The sequence below is a fragment of the Odontesthes bonariensis genome, chromosome 2, assembly GCF_027942865.1.
Source record: "Odontesthes bonariensis isolate fOdoBon6 chromosome 2, fOdoBon6.hap1, whole genome shotgun sequence".
NCBI classification, from domain to species: domain Eukaryota; kingdom Metazoa; phylum Chordata; class Actinopteri; order Atheriniformes; family Atherinopsidae; genus Odontesthes; species Odontesthes bonariensis.
The window spans coordinates 14335852-14363531 of NC_134507.1; the positions used below are offsets into that span (position 1 = coordinate 14335852).

The 27680-nt window shown below is 40.3% G+C and overlaps 2 protein-coding genes across 8 annotated transcripts in view; one reads left to right on the plus strand and one right to left on the minus strand.

Annotated features, from left to right (window-relative positions):
- The window catches only part of mapk8a (mitogen-activated protein kinase 8a), a 13913-nt gene extending 1943 nt beyond the window's left edge, over window positions 1-11970 (minus strand). The window contains exons 1-11 of one of the 5 annotated variants that reach the window (XM_075478224.1): window positions 11748-11970; window positions 6039-6205; window positions 5696-5825; window positions 5535-5593; window positions 5283-5421; window positions 4033-4198; window positions 3149-3220; window positions 1946-2128; window positions 1705-1829; window positions 1508-1571; window positions 649-726 (exon numbers count right to left, since the gene is read on the minus strand). In XM_075478224.1, coding sequence (XP_075334339.1) covers window positions 649-726; window positions 1508-1571; window positions 1705-1829; window positions 1946-2128; window positions 3149-3220; window positions 4033-4198; window positions 5283-5421; window positions 5535-5593; window positions 5696-5825; window positions 6039-6205; window positions 11748-11783 — 1219 coding nt within the window. In that variant the 5' untranslated portion in view covers window positions 11784-11970. Of the gene's footprint in view, window positions 1-648; window positions 727-1507; window positions 1572-1704; window positions 1830-1945; window positions 2129-3148; window positions 3221-3638; window positions 3711-4032; window positions 4199-5282; window positions 5422-5534; window positions 5594-5695; window positions 5826-6038; window positions 6206-8390; window positions 8715-11747 lie in introns of those variants that run through there. The other 4 variants (XM_075478223.1, XM_075478225.1, XM_075478227.1 and 1 more) reach the window with 4 other exon arrangements.
- The window catches only part of ptpn20 (protein tyrosine phosphatase non-receptor type 20), a 32295-nt gene continuing 16227 nt past the window's right edge, over window positions 11613-27680 (plus strand). The window contains exons 1-25 of one of the 3 annotated variants that reach the window (XM_075478220.1): window positions 11613-12268; window positions 14185-14246; window positions 14655-14802; window positions 15005-15168; window positions 16508-16573; window positions 16666-16845; window positions 16995-17070; window positions 18783-18863; window positions 19075-19147; window positions 19401-19554; window positions 19690-19761; window positions 19982-20156; window positions 20342-20477; window positions 20580-20718; window positions 20817-20969; window positions 21127-21312; window positions 22028-22190; window positions 22335-22581; window positions 22895-22974; window positions 25527-25604; window positions 25715-25822; window positions 25965-26081; window positions 26211-26419; window positions 26786-26887; window positions 27284-27377. In XM_075478220.1, the coding sequence (XP_075334335.1) occupies window positions 12259-12268; window positions 14185-14246; window positions 14655-14802; window positions 15005-15168; window positions 16508-16573; window positions 16666-16845; window positions 16995-17070; window positions 18783-18863; window positions 19075-19147; window positions 19401-19554; window positions 19690-19761; window positions 19982-20156; window positions 20342-20477; window positions 20580-20718; window positions 20817-20969; window positions 21127-21312; window positions 22028-22190; window positions 22335-22581; window positions 22895-22974; window positions 25527-25604; window positions 25715-25822; window positions 25965-26081; window positions 26211-26419; window positions 26786-26887; window positions 27284-27377 (3073 nt within the window). In that variant the 5' untranslated portion in view covers window positions 11613-12258. The remainder of the gene's footprint in view (window positions 12269-14184; window positions 14247-14654; window positions 14803-15004; window positions 15169-16507; window positions 16574-16665; window positions 16846-16994; window positions 17071-18782; window positions 18864-19074; window positions 19148-19400; window positions 19555-19689; window positions 19762-19981; window positions 20157-20341; window positions 20478-20579; window positions 20719-20816; window positions 20970-21126; window positions 21313-22027; window positions 22191-22334; window positions 22582-22894; window positions 22975-25526; window positions 25605-25714; window positions 25823-25964; window positions 26082-26210; window positions 26420-26785; window positions 26888-27283; window positions 27378-27680) is intronic. The other 2 variants (XM_075478217.1, XM_075478218.1) reach the window with 2 other exon arrangements.

Sequence of the window (27680 nt, forward strand, 5' to 3'; positions counted from 1 at the left end):
CACATCAGCGCATAGGTTTTATTGAAATACACAGAATACTGGCATTCTCTGATGAATTCAGATTTTACAGGTAAATATACATACACACACACATATATATCTTTACACATCTCATCTTGGCTTTGTATAGCTTACTTAGCTAAATATTTTGTTATTCTAGAATTATTACATCTTTGTTTATCAAATATTTAAACTTTACTCTTGATATGGCAGTCTTGAAAAATGTATTATAAAATATTGTTAGAAAAATTCGCCATTATTTTCATAACCTTATATGGCTGCACAACGCTGAAATTGTACTTCAATGTTAAAATGTTGTTGAAACAATAGTTGGATCCAAAGTACATATGAAAACAATTTCAACCGAATGTATCCAAAATTACACCCAAATTTGTTCTTATGGGGTCATAATTATTAACAATTAATTCAGTCAACTTACCATAAAGGATAAATCATTCATAATTTTGCATAATTCAATTACTCACAGCGAGTTCTAATATCTTGTGGAACAAAATCTTACGATGACACTTTCAAGCCCTTACAAAGCCTCTGATAAATACTCAACATGTGACTCGTGACAAACAAATTCCTATTGATTCACTGTAGTTCCACCTTTTCACACCGCCCAAAGTTATAATGATTACTCACCTAAAGGAGGTGGCTGGCCTCTTATCACTCCATTCTTTGTAAATTCCTCCCATTCACTCACTTCCTTATAAATTAGCTCTGCAAATAAAAGAAAGCAAAAGGTCATGTGACACTGAGGTCACGGAGAGGAATGATCGAGGCGTGTGTCACAGTGACATATACTTTTCTGTATAGTCGGGATGTATCGCATACTGTACAGTCCAAACAGCTTCACGTTTCTAGTTTGGACCGGCTATGGCGGTGTGACCCTTCTAAAAATGAGTGAGGGGTCATTATCACCTGGCAGGCATTGGGATGAGCTCATCTCACTGCACGACTGAAAGTGATATTTACTCACAATCGTAAGTCTTTCCAATGGCCAAGAGAATCAGGTTCCCCCCCAGTGGAAAAGACTAACTGAGAGGCTTTTAAAGGGTCTTTTGAGCTACGTAACATACCTCTCAGTGGACATTTGATTCCATTTCTAGATAAACTCTGGCTGCACCACTGAAGTCATCCAGTCATTTCACTGTGTAGAAAGTAATCATGTCGAATCTGACCCACTAATTAAAGTGACAAGTGGTCGTATGTTAACATATGAGGCATTTTGTTGAACACTTGAGCTGGCACGGTCATTAACTTGAAACCAAAGTTCAGCTATCTAAGTTGATATTTCATGTGTGACTGAGTGTTTTAAAGTGGTAAAGTTGTGCTATTCAATTCAATCATAAAATGTTTTAAAGACAGAAACCTCGATACATCCTTGGATTGTAGTTCATTTCTGTGCTGCAAATGTAGCTAGATTGGTAAATAATACACTTAAACTGACAGTGAGAAGTGAATTGTTAAGTGTAGTGTTCAGCTTAGTAAACCGTCTAACCTTTCCACTCCTCCACAGTATGCTCTCTCTCATCCAGCTGTTTGTCTGGGAACTTTGGAGGGGGCTGAGAAAGAGAAAATAGCTTGAATGGCACCATGACGATACAACAGCAATGCCAACTTTCCACTTCAGGTGATGCAATACAATCTTGTGTCATGCATTCAAGAATCGTGCAGTCCTATCAGTGATCCACTTACCGCCTCCACTTCAGCTGGATCATACCAAACATTGATATAAGGGTGCTGAAGGGCTTCGTCTACAGAGATACGCTTTGAGGCATCAATCACTAACATCTTGGATAAGAGATCTCTGGCTTGGCTCGCTGAGGGAAGACGTAGAGATAGGTTGCAAAGCTATTAGTCACAAGACTATGGATGTGGTATGATAAATGACTTTATGAGTGTTTAGGTCACGATTTGATAACCCAAAGAACACTACCTTTCAGTTTGTTGTGATCAGAGTCGGCAGGGAAAAGGACATCTGGGAAGAGTTTCTCGAAACTGTATCCAGCATACCGTGGCCTGTTTTCTACATATGTCCTGACTGACTGATTCAGCTTCATTAGAAAATCCTGAGTTGGAGTGCCTAGCTGCTCAATTACCTTGTTCCACTGGTCGATGTCTGAAGTGGAAATGTTAAGGTAAAAAAGGCCTTGCACAAACACAGACACAAACTGATACTGTTACACACCATAAGGGCAGCGTAACGTTTAACTTTCTTTGAGGTGCACACAAACACAGCAGCTCTCTTTGGGTCAACACGCACACAAATCTACATCACCAGATTCACAGTGGCACTTGATACTTTGTGAACCATTCAAAGTTCTATATCTTTATACATAAATTACGACCCAACAAAATGTCAGTCCTAAAAGTAGATAAACAGAACCCAATAAAACAAATCAGATAAAAGTATTATATTTGGTTATTTACCAACGGAGCAACATAATCCAATATTACATATCTATGAAGGGCAGAACTATGTGAACCACTGCTGTCAGTGTCAATGCTGGTGGGTCACTTGACAAGCTCGCTACAAAGACATTTCTATTGGATTAAGGTCAACACTTTGACCTAGCCATTCTATAACATCAAATTTATTTTTATTTTACTTAAACCATTCTTTAGCGGAACCACTTCTTTGCTTTGGGATATCTGCTTTCTTTTGCTGGAATTTTTAACAACGTATGCTTACTCCAACTATAATGGTTGCCTAAGATTTCACAAATTCATTTCACATTTCACTGGATATGTAAAACAGGCTCAGTTATCTATATGTTTATTTGATTTTAAATTGGATTCTATTCATCTACTTTTGGGTACTGTGGGAAAACCTGAGGATGTTTTAGGTCAAATTAATTCATTCAGAATTATAGAAAACTCTGAAGAGTTCACAGACTTTAAACAACAACTATATGGCAATGTAACTATTAAATAACTACTGGATATACTCTCATAACAAATACTCCCAATTATCAACAAATCTAGCTTGACATTCCCACAATAGATGGGTGCAGAGCAAGAATGTGGGTCATGGAGGGTTTGCTGAGGGGGGATAGCGGAGTGACAGAGGAAACTCTCAGGATGGTGGAGGATCTCTGCACAACAAATGAAGTGATAACACAGTGATGGGGAAGGATACGATCAGTGCCGGGGAACAACACACTTCCCCTGATCATCTCGGCCACTATGCAACCCACTGACCATACATCCACTGGAGGTGGACATTAAGATGACGGGGAGATGTTCATGCAAAAAAAATAAAAAATGATGGGAGACAAAAAAAAAAGCAGAAAAACACAAATAAAGTGAGAGGAATGCAAACAGAATGGCAAAGATATTCTGATGAAAACTGAGTCCATGCAGCAACAAGCAGGTATGAGATACAGCCACATAAAGCACAGCTGAGCACAAAAAAAAAGAAAACAGTAAGTGACACGCGGATGAAAATGTACAGCCCATAACTGCCCAGCTGCTTCAAATAAAACATGTTACACTTGGTTACAGTATAACGGCTCCTCCCTATAGCCTGGAACAAAAATAGATGAGAGAAATGTCTGACAGAAGCTTAAAGATGTTACAAAGACTGATCTGGTTAACTGAGAGGAAATATTAAACAGACACAAGGATACAGTCCCTGCCTGGGAAGAGGATTTTATGGCGAACCATTTCAGCCAGAATGCAGCCCACAGACCATATGTCCACTGGTGAAGTGGAATGCAAAAAACAAAGCCAATTAGAAGTAAAGGAAGCATAACAAAGGGTTAGTTACAAGTAAGAGGCTTGTTAGCGAGCATTTTCTTCCAATAACGTCTCATTATGGACAAAAGAAACCAAAGAGCTTCCGGAGTACTAACTAGATTTATCTCCAGATGTCTCAATATATGTTATAAGAGATTTGATGCAAAAGAGTCTAAAAATAGATTCCTATTATGGCGTACTTGCAGTTCATTTCTGTGCACTGAAAATGAACAATAGCACTGCTGATGAGTGAACAGTAGATGCAGTATTAAGATATTTACTCACCATTGGCTTGGTAGCCCATACCCAGGATAACTTCTGGTGCTCTGTAGTAGCGTGTAACAACATACGGTGTCATCAGAAGACCTGTGGCAGCTGTCCGAGCCAAACCGAAGTCCAAAATCTTCAGCGTACAATCAGACTTGACAACTATATTACTGGGCTTGAGGTCCTACAAAAGGGCACGCAATAGATTGGGATTTTTAAATGTTTATTTTGTCAATAAGAAGCAATAACTTTGATGTGATAGTCTGATGTGAGTCTGATGCGATGCATGTCACAAAGGAATGATGCATTTGAATTACAACTGCGAACCAAAATGGATCCTAAATTACAAGATATGGACCAGCTTAATTGTCTTCATTGTCTGTAAAAGTCACACAATAATTGGTTTTACACTATCAGCTAATATGCTGGAGTATCCCTCTCTGTGTTTCCCTGCAGAAAAAATTTACTTATTGATGTGATTTTGTCACCTCCAGACAAATCAACTGGCATTTAATAATATGGATTTTTTTTTCACCTAAAGGAGTTTGGCTGGTCCTTCATTCTAACAGTGAATAATGAGCCACAGAAAATGTCCATTCCCTGTAAATGACTTTGTTTAATGTGTATTTTTCAATAACTAGCTACTATTTGTTATCAGAAATTAGACTGTTTTTATTGACATAATGTAATTTGCATTGAGATGCACCCCTGGCTGCATGTATCTGGTGCCAATAGTGGAGAGTCGAAGTGCGGGTAAACGAGAAACACTTTGCATTTTGATGTGGATCTGGATAATTTCCTTTCAAAGTGTGAGACCTGAGCATTGGCCTTAGTGGAGGATGCACTCTCAAGGGTCCTTCTAATAATTGATCCATATGGAGAAATGACCTGCCATAGTCAGTTTGGAAGTTAGGTGTCTGTATCAACTGATGTCAGCTTCACAAAAGCCGCAAGAAACTAGGTGGTTTGTTTCATTGTATTAGATTAGCAAACTGCTGTGAGTTCAGCTTTAAATGACACAAATGTTTAGATTTAATCTGCTTTGTTTTCTAACAGAAATGATCATTACACAAAGCTACACAATGTATTTCCTAAAGAGTTAAGTTGCCGATTAAAGGACTATATTTATCCCCCAACATGATACCAGTTGACCAGTCGCTCTAACACTTCAACGTCATGTATCACAGCAAGTCTAACAGTTCAGGACTTCACACCTTAGGACACTGGCCTGTCATTATGCAGTTTATTCCTGACCAGCTGCTGCTTACCCTGTGAATAATGCCAGCAGCATGGAGGTGTTTGATACCACACAGCATCTGATAGAGAAGATAGGAAAGCCTCTCGTGATCCAGCTCCATCTGAATGACCTGGCACAGGTTGGCATCCATCAGTTCCATCACCAAGTATCTGACAAGAGCAGAAACAGTTTAAAATTGCGGCTGAAACGTCTTTTGGGAAACACATATGGCAAGAGTCCACTTTTATTTGCAAATCATACTTTTGCACTTCTAGTTACTTACACATCTTGGAATTCTTCAAATGTTTTTTGTGGTGAGAATACATTTAACAAGCCAATAATCTGTGAGCAGACAAAAATAGATTAGTCAAAATGATGTTAAAATACCAGCCTGTGTCTCCTGCTAGTAAAAAGTAAGGTATCTTAAAATAGCTGCACACTTACATTTTTGTGATTGACACATTTCATTAGGACTAGCTCTCTGTACGCCCTCTTGGCATGGGTCTGATTCTGAAACGGCCGACTCAGCTTCTTGATAGCAACATTTCGTTCAAGGACTTGGTCGTAAGCAGAGCTGAAGAGTGAAGAGTGAAATGAGTTTGTGTTATCAACAAAAGGGTACGAATTTTACAACTGATGTGGGAGTCAGGTTCAGTTTCTTCACTGACAGAAGGTGGCATAAGATGTTCGTTGGTTCTCAGGAATGCTCCAGTGACGTTGTGGAAATAATGACCCATATTTGCCCACATGGCTGTTAGCAGAATATGGATGGGGCTGAAAAACTCACCAGACGATTCCCTGTGCTCCTGAGCCGATGGGTCTTAGATTCTGGTATCGTTTGAGTACTGTGAATGTTGAATCCCCAACATCAAGGCTGTAGAACTCTCGTTCTCTCCTGTTTTTGTTCATGGCTAATTCTTCAATTACTGCTTTCTGTGCATCCAAAAATGTCCTCTGTGAAGGAGGAAACATTATTAAACATTTTAAAGTCTCAGAACCAAACCACACTTATCACAACAAATGCTAGGCAGATTGTACACCCAAGAAAGCAGATAAGAAAGGGAGAAAAGTCAGTGCTGCCTTTCACATTTGAGCACTGCAGTTCCCTAAGTCAGTAAACACACATGGGTGGAAGATTTGATATCATTAGTCGTTCATTACAGCAGGCCACTCAGAGGTCTACTTCATCATATGAAACATAACTCCCAGAGTGACTCTGCCACATTGGAAAACCAAGCCCAGCGATAATTCCTCAGAGTTTGGAACGCGGCCCAGAACTCCAGCTCAGTTCTTCATGTAGCTCCTCCACAGACACATGATAACTGGGTCAAGTTGCACCAAGGTACTGCGGACCCAACTAAAAACACAACACGGTGATGCCAATTTGTGCTTATGACATTCCTAAACATGTTTCACTTTTAAATGAATAGAAATGGCCCCATTTTAAAAAGGAAAAAAAATCCAACAGCTTCATTTTCTTCAACTCTTATGTAAGCGACGTGATCAGCCTCTCCATTTATCCAAGCTCCTGACACACAGCCCATATTGAGAGATGTAATTGCCAGAGTGAAGTGAGTCAGCTCCCCTTCTGTTCCTCCAACGTCACAAAGACGTCCAGAACATCCACCTACCTCGCAAAATGAAAATAGATGCGTTGTTTCTTTTTATATTACACACAGGAAGTCAACAGTGCTCCTATGTGTAGTGATGGCTTGAATGAGTAGTTAATCTATAAAAATGCATTGTCATGTGTTGCTCATACTGCACAAATTATTTTTTGCAATAATGGTCATCCATGGAGGTCATTAAGGTAAAGGTAATTGTAGAGAAGGGAACGACAGGCTGAGAAATTAAGTCACTTGATATCTCAAGATGCCATAAATTCCAGGTCACATACAGTGTTAATACTAATGTGCCGACTGAGATAACTTGTATTGATGCTATGCAACTGCTTACTGCATCAACAAATTCCTCTGAAATCAATTACAGACTTTAAGCTAGCAGTTTTGTGTCGGCAGCAGTGTTTACGGGGAACACAGCAGCTACATCAGTGCTCTCATACAGCCCTCCAGATGCCTGAACTCTGGAAATGAAGATGGAGATGACAGCGGAAAGCTTTAATATGCTTTCTGCAAAAGCAGGGACACACCAGGAACATTTATGTGCAATTCTTCCTTTCTGTGCAATGCTTTCTTTCAACTACACACTTGTTTTCTGTAAACATGCTGCATCAGTCTGAGGATTTAATGTATGGTTTTCAAAGCACATACTTAAAAGGACTAATTAGTTTCCAGCAATGGTGGTTAACTTGAATGGTGCCAGGAACAACACAAACAGTCACAAAAGTGAACATTGTACATACTATAAGCATTTAAATCATTTAACCACCAAATGAAATGACATAACAGAGCTTTTTTGTTTGTAACATCCCATATGTCTATCATAGACAAACTAACCAGTATTAAGATAAATCTCTCATCCGCTGGAAATTAAGAGCAGATCTCAGGTATTCATCGTAATGTGCCCAATGGATCAAACACTTTGTCCCATAAGATTTTGTTATAGGTTCAATCAAAATTGGAGACATAATTTTCCAATGCACGCATGTAATCTGACAGCAGGGCAGAGGATAATACATTTCCCCGCTACATCTCCGATGCACAGATGATCAGATACTGACTGAAGCACCTCTATCGATCCGTTATCCTCCTCTTTTCCACGTCAGTGTGTTAACCTTGACCACACGACCTCTCATGTTGTAATCCCGCCTGAAAGGTAAATGGATGTATGGAAAACAGCCCAGCTTGCTGAAATGAGGCAGCCAGATTAAGCCGGCCGGACACTGAGCAAGAGGACATCATCGCACTTATAATAATGGCCCCCGTACCGTGATGTGACAGGGCTGGTAAGAGAAACCCAGTGCGCAGTCGGCGCTAATTCTATCGCCTATCCAGTATACCGAATATGGACGTATTACATTGAAAAGGCATGAATAAACAGTATTTTGGGGATAAATGGGGCTGCAGCGTAACACAACAACCGCCCCGGTGAGGCAGCATGCATGCAGCGACATCCGACCCTCCCCCACGGCCAAACAATAAGCACGTCTGAGGAGCTGAGGTGTGAATCCTCATCTTACCTCTCTCATCAAATCAACAAACGATCGATCCTGTTAGCGGTCTGGGTAGCGATGAAATGTTCCGGAGCGGCTGACTCTTTGTTTATGCCGCTGCTGAAGGGTGATTTATCCCGATGTGCGGCTTAAAAATACATGACCTCACCAAATTCATTGCCTACGTTTCCATCTGGCTGCGACTGACAGGCCAGGACGCGCTGCGCGCACGGGGCATGCGTCCCAACAGCACGTCACTCATGGCCAGAGACACACCCACCGCCTCAGCCATCCATCCTTCCTTCTTTCCTTCCGCCTACATCGTGTTTTGGTCCAGTTCCGTTTAAAACTTGGTGGATTAAGTAGTTATTTTATGCTTCCTATGTCTCCATTAAAGTTAGTATAGAGGCAACAATCATGTTTAGAGTGAAACGTGATTTCCAATTTCCATTTACGTGAAAAACAGATATGTCCCTGCTTTACAGCACTGCTGTGCTAAAGTGTTGAGTCTTATAATTCTATATCTATAATTACCTCCAAAGAGCTAGATTTTTTTTTTGTTGTTGTAATCTTTCAGAATGGGATTGAGTGATTGTCATCCAGACTTTCTGGAGGTATTATAAATGTTTTCTTCAGAATTTGGCTGCTTTAACACTTTTCAGTCTTGTATCTGACTATTTTCATTGGAATGTCTTTTTTGTTGTTTTTCATTTGTGTGTTTGTTAAGATGCTTTACACTGGCCTATAAACCCTTCAAGCTTAAAAAATGTCACCTAACAACAGGGATGAACCAGTTGTTATAATCGGCTTTGTTCTTAGACATTATGTATTCATATTCTGTATTTTTCTAAACAATCTATGTTCCTATTTTGTACTTGTCCACTCTGCTCATACTATGCAATGTATGGTGCAAGACTTTAAGATAGCATAACTGGACTAAATAACTGGGTCAGATGAAGCTTCTCTATCTTGTCAGATAGGTCTGTTACATTAGATACACGCCTAAAACAACACTCACACACACACGTTATTTATCACATCCAAACAACATGACGTGGACGGTGGTTGGCCTGGTCATCTCACTAATAACTGGCCAATTATACTCGGTCGTGTGTAAGTCCAACCTCTGTGAGATAAATGTGAAGAAGATAAATATGAACTATTTCCGGATATCGGAGCTCGGGCTGACGGATTTCCTGTGAGAGCTCTTTCACTTCGAGTCCAGCGCTGCCATACTTTACCTGTGACCAATAATGAATATATTGTTTGCATTAAGATTTCTCCGGTTTGTTCTTGAGCTTCCGATGAAAGAATCGGGCTAACACAGTGTTATATCTGCACATAACAGACAACTTAGGAAAGAACTATCTTCAGGCATTCTGTTACTAGCCCTCAGTCATAAAGAGACAGAATTTGTTACCATGTTTTAGTTGCATCTATGAAAAATGCCTTAAAAGAATGAAAGGGGGGAAATTGACAAGTGGAGAACCAAAAAAGAAGTGTCAGGCTTAACAAAACTATTTAAACAAGGGACAGTATCTGAAAGGAACAGTATGTCCCAAAGAAAAAGTAAAAATTCCACAATAGACCTGGCACAGGACCTGAGAGATGCATCTGGTCTCCGTGGAAGGGTGGCTGTCAATATACCATTCTTGAGGAATGAAAACAGGGAGAAAAGGCTGAGGTATGTTAAATGACACAAGAACTGGACTGAAAATCAGTGGCAATGGGTTTTATGGAGTGATGAATCCGGAAGTTTTTGGTTCCAGTTGTTGCCATTAAGTACGAAGAAGGTCATGCCAGAGATACGACAATAAGTAACTACATTCATGTGTAAAACATGGTGCATGCTCTGTTATGGTTTGGGGCTGCAATTCAGCCAGTGGTGCAAGGGATCTCGTCAAAGTTGATGGAATCATGAAAGCACAAAAGTGCCATTGGTTTTTGATTCACCATGCAATACCATCTGGAAAGCATCTGGCTGACTTCTTTTTAAAGCATGACAATGATCCCAAACACACTGCCAGTGCAGAAAAGCATACCTGGATGTATGAGAAAAAAACTACATACAGCACCATCAATCGTGGACTCATCCCCGAAGCCTGGACGTCAACATTAATGAATACTGTGGGGTCATCTTGACCACATTTACTCCTCAGCACAGCCTGAACCCTTTTTGACAGAGAACAGAACAAAAGTCAACCAACATTCAAAAAATAACTTTGGAACGTCCTTGATGAAGTCTTGGGAACTATTGTGGAAGACTACTGAAAGAAAGCTTGTCTGAGAGGGTTCAGGTTGTGTTAGGGAACAAAGGTGGTCATACCAAAATACTGACTTTCAGTCTGGTTAGAAATCTATGAAGTGAGGGGTGGCTCAAGACATGTGTACAGTAGCCTACAGTATATCATACATTTTTTACATGTCACACAATCTGGATAAAGAAAATGAGACAGAGGCATCAGGCACAATGGTTTATGGATCACCAAGCCCATAGGTCTTTTTTTTCTGGAACTAAAACAAAATGCACTGAAAACTGATCCTGACACTCACAACCTTCCCAAAAGCAAACTCCTGCTCAGAGATGCAAGTCCACATTTAGCAATAACGCAAAATAGTTTAGTAGATTTCATATGGTCTCTGTCTATTTCTTTCCTTCTTTATTTCTTCCTGTCTTTTACCACAACTAAGCAGTGCTGTGACTGTATTACTTGATCTGTGCTTTCTGATGGGGCTGAAAACAGGAACTCAGGTTCATGATTGTGTTTTATGGGCTACATTTTGTCAGTGTCAGCCAGTTTGTCAGTGTAGCATACCTACTTTTGATTTACAATATAATAACAATATAAGTTTTCTGTTAGCTCGATAGCTGGTCTTCTTTTTTACGGAATAAACAGTTATGCAGAGACCATTAACGCTTATAAATCAGTTGAAGACGGTTATTTACATGATTTAGGTTGTATTTGTCCCATTCTGGAGGCTGTTAAATAATCTCCTGTCCATTTAGTAGTGGAACAGATTCAGAACGCAGGCATTCATAGAGGCTCTGCATAAATCCAAAGCATAGTAGAAAACGTGACGGCACCATCTATGCATCAGTCCTATACGCTACAACAGCTTTACACCGTGCCATGCTCTGCGCATGTGACCGAAGAGCCGTGCCAAGAAGGACATTCGGTAAAATTGCGTTAACTTAGCGCTGAGTGGTTTAAATTCTCCCTGAACCCACCTCAAAACCCATGATCGTTATTTATTTATTTTCATCTCTGCGCAGATACCCCGGGGCCTGCAGGGGGGAGCTGAGCGCAAATCACCGGGCAGCGGCATGGACAAACGTCCCATCGCCGACTTCCGCAGCAAGACAAAGCTACTACGCTTTCTTACCCCTTGTTCGAAGAGAGCCCGCAGTGTTATGATCATTGTTGGGGAGCAGCCCTAAAGCAGCAGGCTACTGTCCGCCGAGATCGTGTGTCCTTCCCAGCTTTCTCCGTAGTAGCGCACCTACCCGGGGATCCACCGCACCTTTGGGCGTCAGACGGATTTAGTTAAATCGGTGTAGCTGATCTCAGGCCACCCGCTATTGGTGGCCCTGACCTGCCGCTGTCAAACCGCGATGTTAATCCAATCAAGTGTTTAAAGGCGAGAAGCTAAGAATAGCGCCAAATACTGTAAAAAGTTTCTGATCTCCAGCGTGGTGCTCGGGGGTAACAGAGCAAATGAATCGGGCACCATGTACAGTTAATGTCATTGATGAATCACCTGCCAGAACCGAGCAGCCAGAACCGAGAGGACATCACGACGGCATTGCGATGATCACAAGGATTACTTCGGATCCGTGGTGGGAGCAGTGAAGATAACTGTCTACAAAGGATCAGACCGCTGACACGGGTTACATATGGTGGCAGGTACATTTCTACACTCTTTATCACCAGCATTTCACAGTGTTGTTTGACAGTCTGCTGAATTGCAGCTGATCTGCCCATGTTTTAGTAAATATCTTCAACATTATTACCCAAACATTTGAGCAGAAACGAGATACAACCTTCGCTTAACATTCAAAGGACTGCTAAGAATCAGATACAATGCAAGATAAAGCATTACTTGTTCAGGCCTTTGAGGACAAAAATATTCTCAGTAAGATTTGCTGTTGGTTGGAGGCTGCTCATGCTTACATAAACTGTAAACTGCCATAGTAGCTCACACAAACGTGGGGTTTTATTGTCACCTTGTTGTCAGGAAGAACTATGAGACCTAGATCTTGTGGAGGCGTGTTGTCCTAAATTCCATCAAAATACACCTCGGCTCTTCCATCCACCTCTACATTATGTTTATGTCTGCTTGAGAGATCAAAGCAGGTTTTTTTTCTTGCAAGGTGTCTAGTTCATTGAATTGTGTCATGTTCTGCGTTTTTGTCCAAACATAGAGAACAAGAGAATTTTAGAACAAGTGAGCCAAGGAGAAATGATTGCATGCATGGAATTAGTGTCAAATTGTTTCTTGCCACACAAAGTTTGTTCAAGACATCCTGCTGTTAATAGGAGAGATGCTTAGACTGGAATGAACTTGTCTGTGCACTAAGTATCCCTGTCTGCCTTAAAGAAATAGAGACGCTGTAACAGAAATCAAGGAGTTTGATGCTGATATTGACAGAAAGTGAAACAGAAGAGGTCAGACTTGGAAATAAAGGCCATGTTGCTGCATATAAAAAAACACAGCTCTTTTGCACTTTTTAATCACAAATTTTGCACCACACGGCAGTTTGTTGTCAGTACAAATGGCAACACAATAACCACATTTCTGTTTCGATCCCTGTTGCACTGCGTGTCTTTAAAAGTTATAGCTTTACACTTTTAAACAGACCATTGAGGAAGCACAGCTGCCCTGGGCAGGGTTAGTGATGGTGGGAGCACCTGGCAAATGTCTTACTTTCCTCGTCAATTACTTCTAGATCCTAACAATAAAGCATTATGTAGCCTAGTTAGCATGATTTTGTATTTCATCCAAGTAATTATTATGCAATGACTGAAAACATTACATGTGATTAGTGATTAGAGATTAGTGTATTTTTTTCCACACATTTAATCTTGTAAGCCAAGGATAAATTCAGTTCAAGAGAGGGAATTAATCAGGCCTAAAGTGATTGGGTTGGTTTGTCTCACTAGGAGCAAGCCTATTATATTACAACTCTGAATATTTAGAAAAGCACAAAGTCACAATAAACTAAAACGGATCTGGTGGAATGAGGAGCACAGCGGATCATGGGTTTCACTGACTGTACTGGTAGAGAAGAACAATCTGTCCCTGGTAATTGTTTGAGTAATTCAATTAAACAGTTAACCTTCGGGGGTAAAAAAAAAACAGCATGTTTGTTTTTACTCAATGTTTTATTTTTTATTATAGTCTTATTTCTCAGGCAGTTTACAGCGTTGCAGTTGCTTCTGGCCTTTATGAGGGCACTAATCCTTGTTTTTGCTGTCATAATGGTGCGTTCAGCTCTAATTCATTGTTCATCTACATGAATAGATGACTGAATCACAGTTAACATATAACGCTCGCCACCTTATGATCCATTAATCTGAGTCAAATAAACATGTTATCGTGCGAATGCTTTAGCTTCAATTTATGCATTCAAACAAGGAACAAAAATATTGTTTAGCACACATATTCAATAGTTGGTACGGAGCAAAAAATATGTATATTTATAGATGTATTCTTAGTTACAAAATCGTATGTTGTTATGCCAACTCATACCCATCATGTGACATTGAACTACCTTAGGATCATGACTATTGCTTTGATGCCAGAATTGTATCTTCCTCAGAGCTGACCTCAGGTCGTTGGAAAGCCTGTTACAAAATGCAAGGAGTTGAGAGAGCAGATGCGGTGAGTGTATAGGATAATCTCATCCAGGGTCAAGAATTTTATTTCTCCGTGTAGTTTCTTTGAATAATATTTTGTAACTGTCACTGAAGTCCTCTTAAAGGACCGGTACTTAGTTGGACTTCGGGCTATAATATCCCCACAAGGAGATGTACAGTATAATACCGATAATGATTTGTTGATGACGAGCTTGACACTCAGCAAAGAATAATAACAGCTCTATAAAAAGTGCACATTGTTTTCACAAAACATCCTCAGAGCTCTTGAACACTTCTGATATGTATGTAGAGCTAGAAAAAAACAACAACAACAACAGCACTTTTCATCTGAATGTAACCTTGAACACAGACTCTGATGGGTGAACTTTCAGGTTTGTTCTTGCGTCTATTTAACTGTTCTCTGTATCTTCAGGTGTGTGTGTGGAATGTGGGCAGAATGAGCAGCACATTTGTTACATTAGCTGAAGTATTGGAGGCTCGAGGGGGACCTCTGCTGGAGGAGGAGGTCTGGTCTCTGCTGGTGGGTGCTGCAGAGTGTTTAGTGGATGTCTCTTATAAGGGTAAGGCATTTCAGATAGGACCCTTCATCGTGAGCTCACACACATGTAAATAAGTGCAATGAAAATACTATATCATTATTTTTGCAGTGTTTGATGTTTTAATTTCTCTTGCAGCATTAGCCTTTCAGAGAGAAACTGTACTGTGTGATTGTAGCAGCAGCATTGTAAGCATCATATATAATGTACCTCTTGCCTTCCTCAGGTCACAACAACATGTGCAATATCATAAGCCCCACCTCCTTGCTGCTGTCAGCCACTGGTACCTTAGCTTTTAAGAACTGTGGCCTATCAGATGAGGTATCTGCCTTTGCTGCTCCAGAGATGCTGCAGGACCGTGCCAGCTCAACCAAACCTGCCACAGATAGGGTCAGTGCTGCATCCTCATTCAGGTTCTAATGCCTCAAATGTAAGTTGAGGGCAGGCTTGTCCAACACTAAGTTTAGGTCATGTATTTTTTTTTTTTTAGTCAAAAACGTATAATCCTACGGGGACCTCAACTGATTTCCTGTCATGTCATAACAAGATGCCTTTTTCCTTTGAGAGCAAAATCTCAGGATGTCAGGAACTGAAGGTCGACCAAGATGTAAGCACCCCATCTTGTGGCTGAGCAAGGGAATCGCTGCCCTGAAAATTGCTCTTCATAAACCTAATTTTGAAATATTAGATAGTGAAAGAAATGATATGCCTTTTATTGGTAATCAGAAAAACACACATTAGAATAAAAAAGAGCAAAAGAACAATAAAGACATGCAAGTACCGTACAGAGAGATCTATTGACTGCAAATAGATTAAAAATGGGGACAAAAAGACAAAAAAACAACTCGTACTATAACAACAAAGACAAAATTACTACAAAGTGAAGTCCAGTCCATCTGATGGGAGCATTTCCATTCTCACTTGTAATATCTCGAGGTAATATCTAGGAACCTCCAGGGCTTCAATGCATATGCGAAAAACTGTAAAGAGATCAAAACAAAGACCCATAAATCTATAGAATAAAAACTAACTGGAGACGTTTGAAAGGTACACAATGACAGATTCAATCTTTTTGCTTCTCTTATAAACAGGTAGTAATTCTCCTCTGTAGCAGAGTTTGTTGGTCGCAACATCCGTTCCCATTGACCCATTGTCTTACAATTCATTTATGTAACATACTAACAGGTATTTATGTCATAGAAATTTTATTTTAAGAAATGGGGGAAACATCAACCCATATATAATGCAAAACCAACTATCTCTTGCTGCCAATATACAATTTAGTTTTACATTCAAAGACATACCAATTACTGTTGCCTTTTATTTACTGGATCTCACAAGAAGGGACACAACTTGAAATGAAATCAATTTCTTTATAAAAAATCCTGGCTGGGTTATTTTTCTTTAAGGATAGGCAGACACTGCGCAGAACAGTTTGATCGTTAGGCCTAGAATATCCCTTCCATCTCAGTTTGTTGGATGATATGTAATGTAATAGCTATGCTGTGCAAGCAAAGTTTCATCCTTGAAGCCCTGAGTCACATGCTTTCCCCTGTGTCATTTTCACACATATGTAACTGCATCGATATCAACTGATTCTCAGCTCAGGGTTAAATCCACTTTATTGCAGTAAGAGATGCATGTTTGTAAAAGTTAGCATAGCCTAATTTTAGAATTGTTCTCGCAATATCCTTAAGTTGTCCGTGACGAGTTTACTTTTGTGACACAGATGCTGGTGTATTCACTGGGAATGACTCTCTACTGGTCAGTTGATTTTCACCTACCTCAAAATCAGGTGCGAGCCCTTGAAACAAAACTGTAACTCTGTCTGGGTGTCACAGTCCCACACCTCCGCTTTTTATAATGATTTTCCACTCTCCTTGTCAGCCAGTCCAGTTGAGTGACCATCTAAACAGCCTCCTCCTCAGCATGTGTGAGGACCTGGCCCACCGCAGGGTAAATCTCAACTCCATCCTGGAAGCCTGCGAATCTCAGCATAAAGGCTCCATCTTGCTGCCCCCCGCCAAAGTCATCAGACAGCTTGTGGAGGAGGTTTTTCATGAATCAGTGAGTTTTAGACATCTATCCACAGCATGTTTCTCCCTGTTGGCATTACACCGTCACTGTACGTGTCAGAATTTAAAGTTGTATTGCACCTGCAGAATGATAGAAAAAACAAAGATGGTTGTAAATAGCAGCTTTGTCCTCGTTTTCAGTTGGACCATGGTTCTCTGCCAGACAGTAACGTTCCTCTGAGCGGCAGGAGCCAGATGATCAGAGAGAGACTTCATGGTGAGTATGCATGTTCAAATGCTGATAAACGAGTTCTACTTTAAATATAAGTGAAATCTAAATCATGAGATGAAAAATGAGGAGACCGAGCCATCTTCTTTGATGGAAGCTAACAGTCGGTTTCCTTTTCATTAGCGCTTTAGAAAATTGTAACTGCTTGAATTAAATTCAATTCAATTCAATTCATTTTTATTTATATAGCGCCAAATACAACAAATGTCATCTCAAGGCACTTAGATAGTAAGTCCAATTCAAGCCAATTGGAATTCAATTAATTAATAATAATCATAATTCATAAAATAATCCAATTCGTTCATATAGAGCCAATTCAAAAACAATTTCCTAGCTAAGAAAACCAACAGATTGCACTGAAAACTTTTTGTTTTTCGGTCCAATCTCCCGGCCTGAGCATGCCTGAGGCGACTGTGGAGAGAAACGACTCCCTTTTAACAGGAAGAAACCTCTGGCAGAACCAGACTCAGGAAGGGTGGCCATCCGCCTCGACCAGCTGGGGTTTGAGAGGACAGAAAGGGGGGGAGGGGGGGAGGGGGCCGCCGCGGCGGCGGCGGCACTGTAACACCATTCAAAGGATATCTGTTGGAACAGGGAAACACGAGTTAATGACCACAATAATATCACATATACATAAAGAGAGTAAAGTGAGGAAAGGTGTGACAGATGAGGCCCCCCAGCAGTCTAGGCCTATAGCAGCTTAACTATGGGATGTTTCAGGATCACCTGAGCCATCCCTAACTATAAGCTTTATCAAAAAGGAAAGTTTTAAGCCTGGTCTTAAAAGTGGAAAGGGTGTCTGCTTCCCGGACATTTACTGGCAGCTTATTCCACAATAGAGGGGCCTGATAACTGAAGGCTCTGCCTCCCATTCTACTTTTAGAAACTCTGGGAACCTCAAGTAAACCTGCAGTTTGGGAACGAAGTGCTCTGTTAGGAAAATATCTTACAATGAGATCTTTAAGATATGATGGAGCTCGGTCATTAAGAGCTTTATATGTAAGGAGAAGAATCTTAAATTCTATTCTGAATTTAACAGGGAGCCAATGAAGAGAAGCTAAAACTGGAGAAATATGATCTCTCCTGTTAGTTCTCGTCAAAACTCTGGGTGCAGCATTTTGGATCAACTGAAGGCTTTTCAGAGAATATGTGGGACAGCCCAATAATAAAGAATTACAGTAGTCCAATCTTGAAGTAACAAATGAGTGCATTTTAAACGAAAGCAGATGATTTATTGTAAATTGTGCTTTTATCACACTAAATGTCGCAACAAAAGGGACGGTGGGAGCAGTGTCACAATCAACTTACTGTGAGATTTTTGGCAACATTGCAGTAAATCTGAAATATGTTGTATGTGTTGCTCAAGAAACTCCAGCAGAGCTCTGCTCTCTTTTCACACCTGAAACAAATTTGACCTTTGATAATTTTCCACAACTAATTTACAGAAAGAAGTTGCAGGCATCTTTTTTTTGAGTCAACACACTGTACAGATCAACAGGATTAAGATCTTAACCTAAAGCAAGCTCCGGATTAGGCTTCTGTTAGAGCCAATAATAAGGTACAGGGAGTGGAGGATGCTCCAGGCCAACCCCCCCCCACCGGCTTCTGTTCCGTGCAAACATCTCAGCATCTCCGGAGAGCGCAGAGACTGACATAAATCAAACATTGCTGTCATCTTTCATCTTTTACCTGTCTGACAGGAAAGAGAGGGCCATTTTCAGACTTCAGCGACGGAAGTGCAGAGGGGAGAAGGTACTCAACGGATTCCGATTCAAAGTCAGGTAGGTACACGATGCAAAAGACAAGATTCCTGCAGCTTTATAGCTACTTTTCTAAATCTATTTATTTTTTTGTATACTTTCAACAAAGTAAAGGTTTAGTGTAAGGATAGAATTCTTAAATTCGATGTGGAATTTTCATAAACTTGTTTTTTTACCTGTGACATGTTTGTTTTTAAAATAGAGGTGACATGTTTTATTTGTTTTTGTGTAGGGAGTTTACCTCAAAGACCTTGGAGACAAAGACCAAGAAGTTCTCCCACACTGTACCAGTCTCCTTTAGAAAGGCACGTGTTATATGCAAACATTCTATCACCACATCTCCTGTAGCACTGTGCTGTACAAGAGCGTCTTCATGAACCATGTGTCATCTGTGTATAAATGCCAACATGAACAAATCGGCCACTCCTCATTTTCCTCCTCTTATCGCCTTGACTGACTTCGAAGAGACATGACATTGTTTCAGTGTTTGACTTTTTTTAACTTGTCTGTACAACTATTAGACCGTTTGTCCTTCCTTGCCCGCCTCTCTCCCACCAGACTCCCACGTGGGGTGCTACGCAGGGACAGCAACTGCAGTTGCCTTGGTAGGAGCCCCCATCACGATTTCTCTCCCAAGACATCAGGCAGATCTCACAGTCCCTCCATCACCTTCAGTGAGTCCTCCCTCAGCCTGAGCCAGAGAAAAGCTAAGGTAAGATCGGGAACTATTTAATGTGGGACATGAATGCACGGGAATTGTAGAATTCAAACTATATGCTGTTGATTGGTGTAAATAGTGTTTTTTTTTCTTTGAGAATTTATACAGTAAATGGTGGGTTTTTTTCAGGCTCTGGGTCCTGAGTTCATAAGAATGTCAGATGAGCAGCACATTTTTCTTGAGCTTCCAGGCTCTATTGTGGTAAAGTATTGATTTCAAGTCACTTCCCTTATTTTCTGTGTGCTCCTGATCAATGTGAATGTCTGTTTTTTCATGTTATTTTAACTTGTCTTTCTTGCCTGCTGAACTGTCTTATTTGTATAGTTGCATGTTTGGTATTTTTCTATTGATATCATTGTGTGTCTGTGCTTTTTTTCCTTTTTTTTATCTGCATGCGTATCTCTGTGTTTGCACATGACAGTCCAAAAAAGGCCATTCAGGTTCATCTCAGAGAGAAGTGACTGTAGTGCTGCCTAACGGACAGTACGTGGTTGTTCGCTGTGACATTAAATCCAGAGCAAGAGATGTGTTTGACATGGTGGTGGCTCATGCAAACTTGGTGGAACACTTTTACTTTGGTCTTTCCTTCATAGATGGTAAGAGGATCTATTGAATGGGACTTAATCTGTATTGATTTTGCTGATAAATATGTAAAAGATATTCACTTAGATGTAAAGTCAAAATTAAACTAAATGGTTTATTGTACACCAGCAATTAGTTTGATGGGTGAACTGGTGATAATATCGAGGGATAAAAGAGGCTTTTCTCGTGTATTCCACAGATGATGAATATTTCTTCCTGGATCATGAAACAAAAATCTCCAAAGTTGCACCTGACAGTTGGAAAAAAGGGCAGATGTCCTCCTTTTTGGTGTTTCTACGAGTCAAATTTTTTGTTGATGATACTGCCTTCATTCTGTAAGTGCAGTGATTTACTCATACTGTATGCAGGAAGTTTATTTTCTAGAAAATAAGAGCAAAAAACATTCATGTGTTAATCATGTTTTTTCTGCTTTCCAGGCACAAACTGACTCGTCACCAATACTACTTACAGCTGCGTAAGGATATCTTAGAGGATAAGCTTTACTGTAATGAGGAGACAGGTTTGTTCCTGGCTGCTCTCGCTCTGCAGGCTGAGTTTGGGGATTACATGTCAGAGGTACAAAGAAAAACGCACACAATACGTCTTTGAATACCATCGTCATCTTTCAGTGTGTGTCATAACAGCAGATTTGTTGGTTTTGTGTGTCTCTTTAGTTGTATGGGAAGAATTATTACCAACTCGAGCATTATGTGTCCAAGAGGATGCTGGAGAGGCTTGCCCTGCCCATTGTCAAGGAGGAGTTGCCAAGACTGCATGCAAGTCATGCCCATTTGCTGCCAGAGGAGGCAGAAACTGAGTATCTCAAGGTAACCAGACTCCTAATGCATCTGTTACAACACAAAAACATCGATTTTTTTTTTTTTTTTTTCACCTTGCAATATCCTACATGCGAAAGATAAATGAATTTGCTTTTGATTTGATGACTTGGTAAGGCTTGGTGTTGTTCCTCTATGCACCACTCAGATTGCCCAGCAGCTACCAGAGTACGGAGTTATGTTCCACCGTGTGGGAAGAGAGAAAAGGCCGCTGATAGGAGAGTTAGTTTTGGGAGTCTGTGCCAAAGGAATCATCGTGTATGAGACAAAGAACCACCTGCGAACTGTCACCAGACGCTTTCTGTGGAGGGAAACAGACTCCATTTCTACTGGGGTAAAAATAAGTGGTATTTCAGTCAGATTTTGCTACAGCCTGTTTCCAAGAGAAGTTGCGACACTATGTAATTTAAAACAAAGGGATGATTTGTAAATCATTCAATATTGGGACTGTTTACTAGTGTGTTGCATCCCCTTTGCTTTTAAGATTTCACTATTTTTATTCAATTTTATTTTATAGGGAACTGGGACCAGTTTCTGTATTCTTCCTTAATGTACAATTTTATCTGATTTTTGATACATTTTTTATTTCATATTGCTCTAAATATACTCAATGAAAATGGCAGGTCTGGACTGCAGTCAGATCAGTTTAGCATCTGGAATCGCTTACTGTGGAGCCATGCTGTTCATGATACAGAATCATCTTGCTGAAAGAAGAAATATATCTGAATAGCAGCATATGTTGCTCTAAAACCTGAATTTATCATTCAGCATTACTAGTCTAGTTACACATGAACAAGTTACCCACGTGAGCTAATATTACCCCATACCATCACAGATATTGGCTTTTAAACTGTGCACAAATAAGAACTCCAATTTTCCCTCTACTCTTTAGCCCGCACATCACGGTGTCTGAATTAAAAAAAAAAACATTTTACAAACTTTTACATTCGAGGCAGTGTCACCGCTTTTTTGTTAACAGTATTGTGTGAATAGTGAATTTAGTTTTTAAGCTCTGAATAAAAGTAAACTGACTTGTGTTTATCTTTCAGCGACGTAAACTGATTATTGAGTGCGGTGGGCCCAGCGGGAAAAAGCACAGTTTTGTCACAGAAAGCTCAAAAATAGCCCAGTACCTCCTGAACCTCTGCTCAGCCCAGCACAAGTTTCATAGCGAGATGACATCACGACAGCTCAACCACACCATGATACCCGGTGGGAAAACTTTAGTGACTGACTTTCGTGAATTTATTATATTGGAGTTAAACTTTGCTGATAAATAAAGAAAACTGTAAATAAAGGTCATACCAGGACTGACAAAAGTATAAAACAACACATGATTCTTCTCTGTTTCTCCAGATGAAAACATATCTGCCTACCGGGCTCGTAGCAGAAGCTTAAAGCGGATATCCTGCTCAGAGAGCATGTTGAACCATGTAGGTTTGACACCCGGTCAGCCAGACTCCCTTTCCAAGTCCTGCGACGACTTAACTGCCAAGCTTGAGGCTCGGCTCCGCCAGCAGAGAGAGATGAGAAGGGAGATGAGCAGAGAGCTGAACAAGGAGCTGTCTGAAACCGCAGACATGAAAGAGCGACCGTGTTGGAGGTAATCCTGATGACTATCTGATTCATGTTCTTATCATAGAAATTTTATAGGGATGTCGCTTAATGTAACCTAGCACTTATCCTGTGCTTCCCTACTCCCTCTACTGCACTTTATCTTACTGTACTTCCCTCTATGTCTGCACTCTATCTCTGCACTGTCACCCCTGACAGAGTCTGACTAGTGGTTTCCTTCTATGTGGCTTATTGTTAGCTTTGATGTTATATCCTCATTTGTAAGTCGCTTTGGATAAAAGCGTCTGCTAAATGCATCAACATAAACATAACATAAACATGTAACTGCATATTTATTGCAGCAGTCCAGGGCCGATTCCCAGAATGATGTCCAGTGTCTCACTACAGAAGCAAGACTCTGACACCTCATCTTCCATGCGAGGTGAGTGTATTAAGCCCAGTTACTTTCTGCAAACGCGTAGGGATGAATGAAGGATCAAAGAACAGAATACTGAAATATTTGGAGACTGAAACCTGACTGAAAAAGATCTGTGAGCCCTATCATTTTTCTAAGTATGACTTTTTTAATAAAGACCACAAGGACCACCACCACCACACTGATCACAGAGAGTAACTCTAAAAAATGTGATGGATTGTGGAAAAATATTTTTTTTACTTAGTATCTGAAATACAATAGCCGCATTCGGACAGAGCCATTCTAAGAACGCAGTTATCAGAACGGTCCTCCTCGAATTTCGTTCTGATAACGGTCCTTCCCCAGCGGAACTGTTTCAGTCTGCATTCGCACATGAGTCGGGACCAGGTCGGGACCAATGCGGCGCGCGCAGCCGTCTGCGTCAGTGACGTGTTACTTTAGCGCCGCATTCAACAACAAAACAAAACAAAACAAAACCCGGTAAAAGTAAGGAGAGAAGAAAAAACACCACAAAGAAGCTAATATGGAGAGCATGGAGGCCACCGTGTTCATGGTCTGCATGGCGGTAATATTAATCATGGACGATCCCATCAGGCGTCTAATATCAAGGCTGGAAGAGCTCACAGAGAGAGTCAGGAGACGAAGGATCGAGCGCAGGCGATACTTCTTTATTTCATGAAGGAAGAAAGGAGAGCAGAGCGCCGTAGACAAAGGAGACCAGTGTAAGTTGAACTTATTAAACACACGCCGGTTGTGTCCGTGTCGTATGAGTAAACATTTCAGCCGTGACAACATGACAAGGGGCGGAGCTACCAACCACCACACACTTCCGTCAGATGCGTTCTATAGAACCCTGAAAAGACCCAGCCTTGGAGAAGGAGCTAAAATGGTTACAGGAACTGAGGGAGATGGTCCCAAGTTCCTGTATGTGCGAATACAGGAGAAAACGGCCCCGTGGATTAAAAGGTTATAAGAACTGCCAAAGATTCCTACAGTCCGAATGCGGCTAATGTCAAAGGCAAAGCCACAAAAAGCTTTTCTTTTTTTTTTTTTAGCGGGATCTGTTGGAACCAGACATCTTTTTGAGCTATTTTCTTGTTATCTTAATTAATTGGTATCGCACCTGAAAGAATCCTCTTTGGCTTTATACACAAAGTCCAGCATCTACATCCATCTTTTAAATGCAGTCTGCGTTTCATAATCCTGAAATTATTCTGGTACCAGTCTCGCTGAGTAGGATGTTTCTATCTTCCCATACTTACTTGTCTTTATTTATTAACAGTTTGTATGTTCAAATTTGGTTAACGCTGTATACTCAGAACAAATTTGTTCTTATGTATCCTTCCAAGTGGGGCCTTTCTGTGTGAAGAAAACATGTTCTCCAAACCTGTTTAGGTTTTCAAACACAGTCCTAATACACGCATGATTAAACAAGGTGATAAAAGTGGAGAGTACTGCAAAAACTTTTTTCTCAATAAATGAGTTAAATAACCTATAGATAACATATGTGACTGTACAGCTAACAGCATTAAGTCTACAGCGCATCATCGATGCTTGGTGCTCCAACACAGTCGGTGTGGTTGGATGATGTGTGCCAAGATCTTGATGTTTGAATGTAGGCCATGTTGTTTTTGCCTTAAGATTCACAACTTGGATGGTACCCTATTATAGTTGGTTATTTGAACCAAACCTATGTCTTTTTTTGGTCTTATTTTCATCATGTCCTTAACATCCCCACAAAAGGAAGAAAAACACACTGGTACACATCAAGTCCTGGCAGCTAGAAAACGCTCCCACGTCCTATTTTTGGTCTGTTGACCCACATTGAAGTTCTTTTCCTACCTACTCAGTTTTAATGGTTTTGTTTTCATGTTTTGAAGAATTATGTTTATAACTGTGTCATACAATCATGTGTTGTGTGAAGATTAGTAGATTGAGTACTGAATCACAAAGCTGTGTGATTAAATCAACTGAAAATGTGGGAATACAAAGAATTATTTACTCAAAAAAGTCTTCATCAGATTATAAAGAGTTGTGGGAAACAGTGTATATAATTATGTCCTATAAATAGACAACATGTAACTGCATTACAGAAAGCTGTTACATCTGTGAGTCTGTAAAACTTTACTCATCTAAAATAGAGCATTACCAAAATATAAGTAATAATAAAAACATTCAGTGGGCTGGATCATTCTTTTATGTCGAAGAATGTTTCCTGTACTAATGTTAGACAAATGCTCCCCACAGAGCGGTGCTCTGGCCCAAAAAGTAGAAATAAAATATGCAAACTAAAACAAGCTGCAGCTATACAAGTCTCTACTGGTCATCACATTTAAGCTAGAGGAGTCTTCTTTGCATGGCCAATCAACACCATGAACTGTCTGCAAACAGGAATATTTTTTATATCTTTACATAAATGCACTGCTAATTATGCAAGTTAACCCTGCTCTAGGCTTTTGACCTGTTGCTATGACTCTAAACATGGAAAAAGGATAGTAAAAGTAAATAGATTCAAGCAAAGTCCCCTGTTTATTATACATTAAACACGTATTTTACAGTTGATACACCAACTCGGACCCCACCGGAGAGAGAGATAGTCTGCGTTATCCTAAAGAAAGATCCCAAACTGGGTTTTGGTGAGTTAACTTATTTGAATCTGAAGTAAACTGAATGAGAAATATGCAACGTATTGTATCTGATGCTAAATCTAGAGACATTTGTCTTCACATCCTCTGTCCTGTTGCAGGCTTTGTGATCGTGGGAGAGGACAGTACAGGAAAACTGGACCTTGGGATTTTCATTGCTTCCATTGTGCCTGATGGGCCTGCGGACAAAGATGGACGAATCAAACCAGGTACAAAGCACTAACGATTGAAACAGGAAAAATGTGGATTGCTATTTAACTGACAGCTTAACATTGCAGGAGACAGAGGTAACATTAGAATACACATGACAAGCCATCACAAAGATTTCGTAGTAATCTGTTGATTCTCTAGGTGGACGTCTCATATCGCTGAATAAGACCAGTTTGGAAGGAGTGACATTCAGTGACGCCGCTGCCATCTTACAGAGCAGCCCTGAAGAGGTGGAGCTCATCGTGTCCCAGCCTAAATGTGAGACCTGCTTCATGCTGTGTCTGCAAATATTTAGGACTCACTGTCAGACCCTTACTTTGCTTACTTTGGATATGGCTAAAATATGGACTGAGGTCAGTCATTTAACCCTTGCTGTTTTTGTGTCAGACTCCCTGAAGGACAGACTGAGTTCTTTGAGTCAAAGTACTCTTGGCTTATCTATGGAGAGGAGCTTTGGGTCACAGACCACCCTGAGTGGTATAGAGTTCCGTCCCGCCGCAGACGAACTGGATGAGGCCATCACACTGTCCAACATGGCGACTCCAAAACACAACAGGAAGCTTCACATTCCTGTTGTGCGAATACATGACCCCCAGGTAGAAACTGGAACTCAGCTGACAGTAATCAGGGGTTACTGTTTCCATGAAGCATGTTTAATAATTAGTACAAGGTCAACCAGTACTGGTTGTAAAACTGATTAAGACCTCACATTGATAGGATTAAGTTTGTCCTAATCCGCTGGCATCAAAAGTATCGTGACGACACATGTTTACACTTGAAACCACATGTCGTTCTGAAAATATCCGACTGTCTTTCTTTCATGTTTTAATAGAACTTTAGTTAAACATGTGCTTACACTTGTAAGTTCCTCTTACCTTTCTAATTGTAGATGTAAGCTGTAAGTACTTTCTTTCAAATGTGTCGGAACTTAAATGTGTTTCTCTTTTCTGGCTCTTTTTTAGGACGCGTATCCTCGATCTCCCTCTGTTTTAAGCCTTAAAGCCGGAGAGCGGTTTGCAGTAGAACTAAAGAAAAGCAGTGGTAGCCTTGGAATCAGTGTCACTGTGAGTGTCTTGTTTCCTTTTCACTCAAGATTATCTGTTTAATGTTCACTCTCTGTGGAAAAAGAAAAACGTAGATTTTTTTGTCTTCACTTAATATTTTTGCATAATCGTTCTGAAAAGAGTTGGTTGTAAAAATACATATTTTCAGTAAAAGGTCTAGTGCTTTACATTATGATGACAAATATAGATCCAAGTTGTTCCAAAAACGTCACTGACATCACTGCCTTACTGCCAGCCAGAGTGATTTACAGGGCTTAATGGGACATGCCTTTAAGTAACATGCTAGACAGCACAGAAACTCTTGATCCCTACGCGCTGAGTCAGTGTGAGTTGTTGGGATTATTTGAGAGCAATGTTATTGACTGATTACATCTTTGTAATCTCTGTTGCCAATAGGGAGGAGTGAACACGAATGTGCGATATGGAGGCATTTACATCAAGAGTCTGGTCCCGGGAGGCGCTGCCCAGCAGGACGGACGCATTCAGATTGGTAATCCTTTCTTTTGTCATTTAAGGTGTTAAAAACACAACAGCTTCTTCTAAAGCTTGATGTTGCGCTGGACAAACACTCAACCTCTGAGTAAGTTAGAGAAATGTTATCAAATGCGGTTATTCATTTATCTTCTTAATTTCTCAGCAGTTGGGTTTATATTTTGTCATGAATAACAGTTCATTCATGTCCTTAGCATCTTTAACACGATTTAAGGTGAATACACTCTTAATCTGCAAAAAGGTTTCAGGCTTTGATTTAATTCTTCATCTTACTCATCAGTCTACCCTCAACTCTTAACAA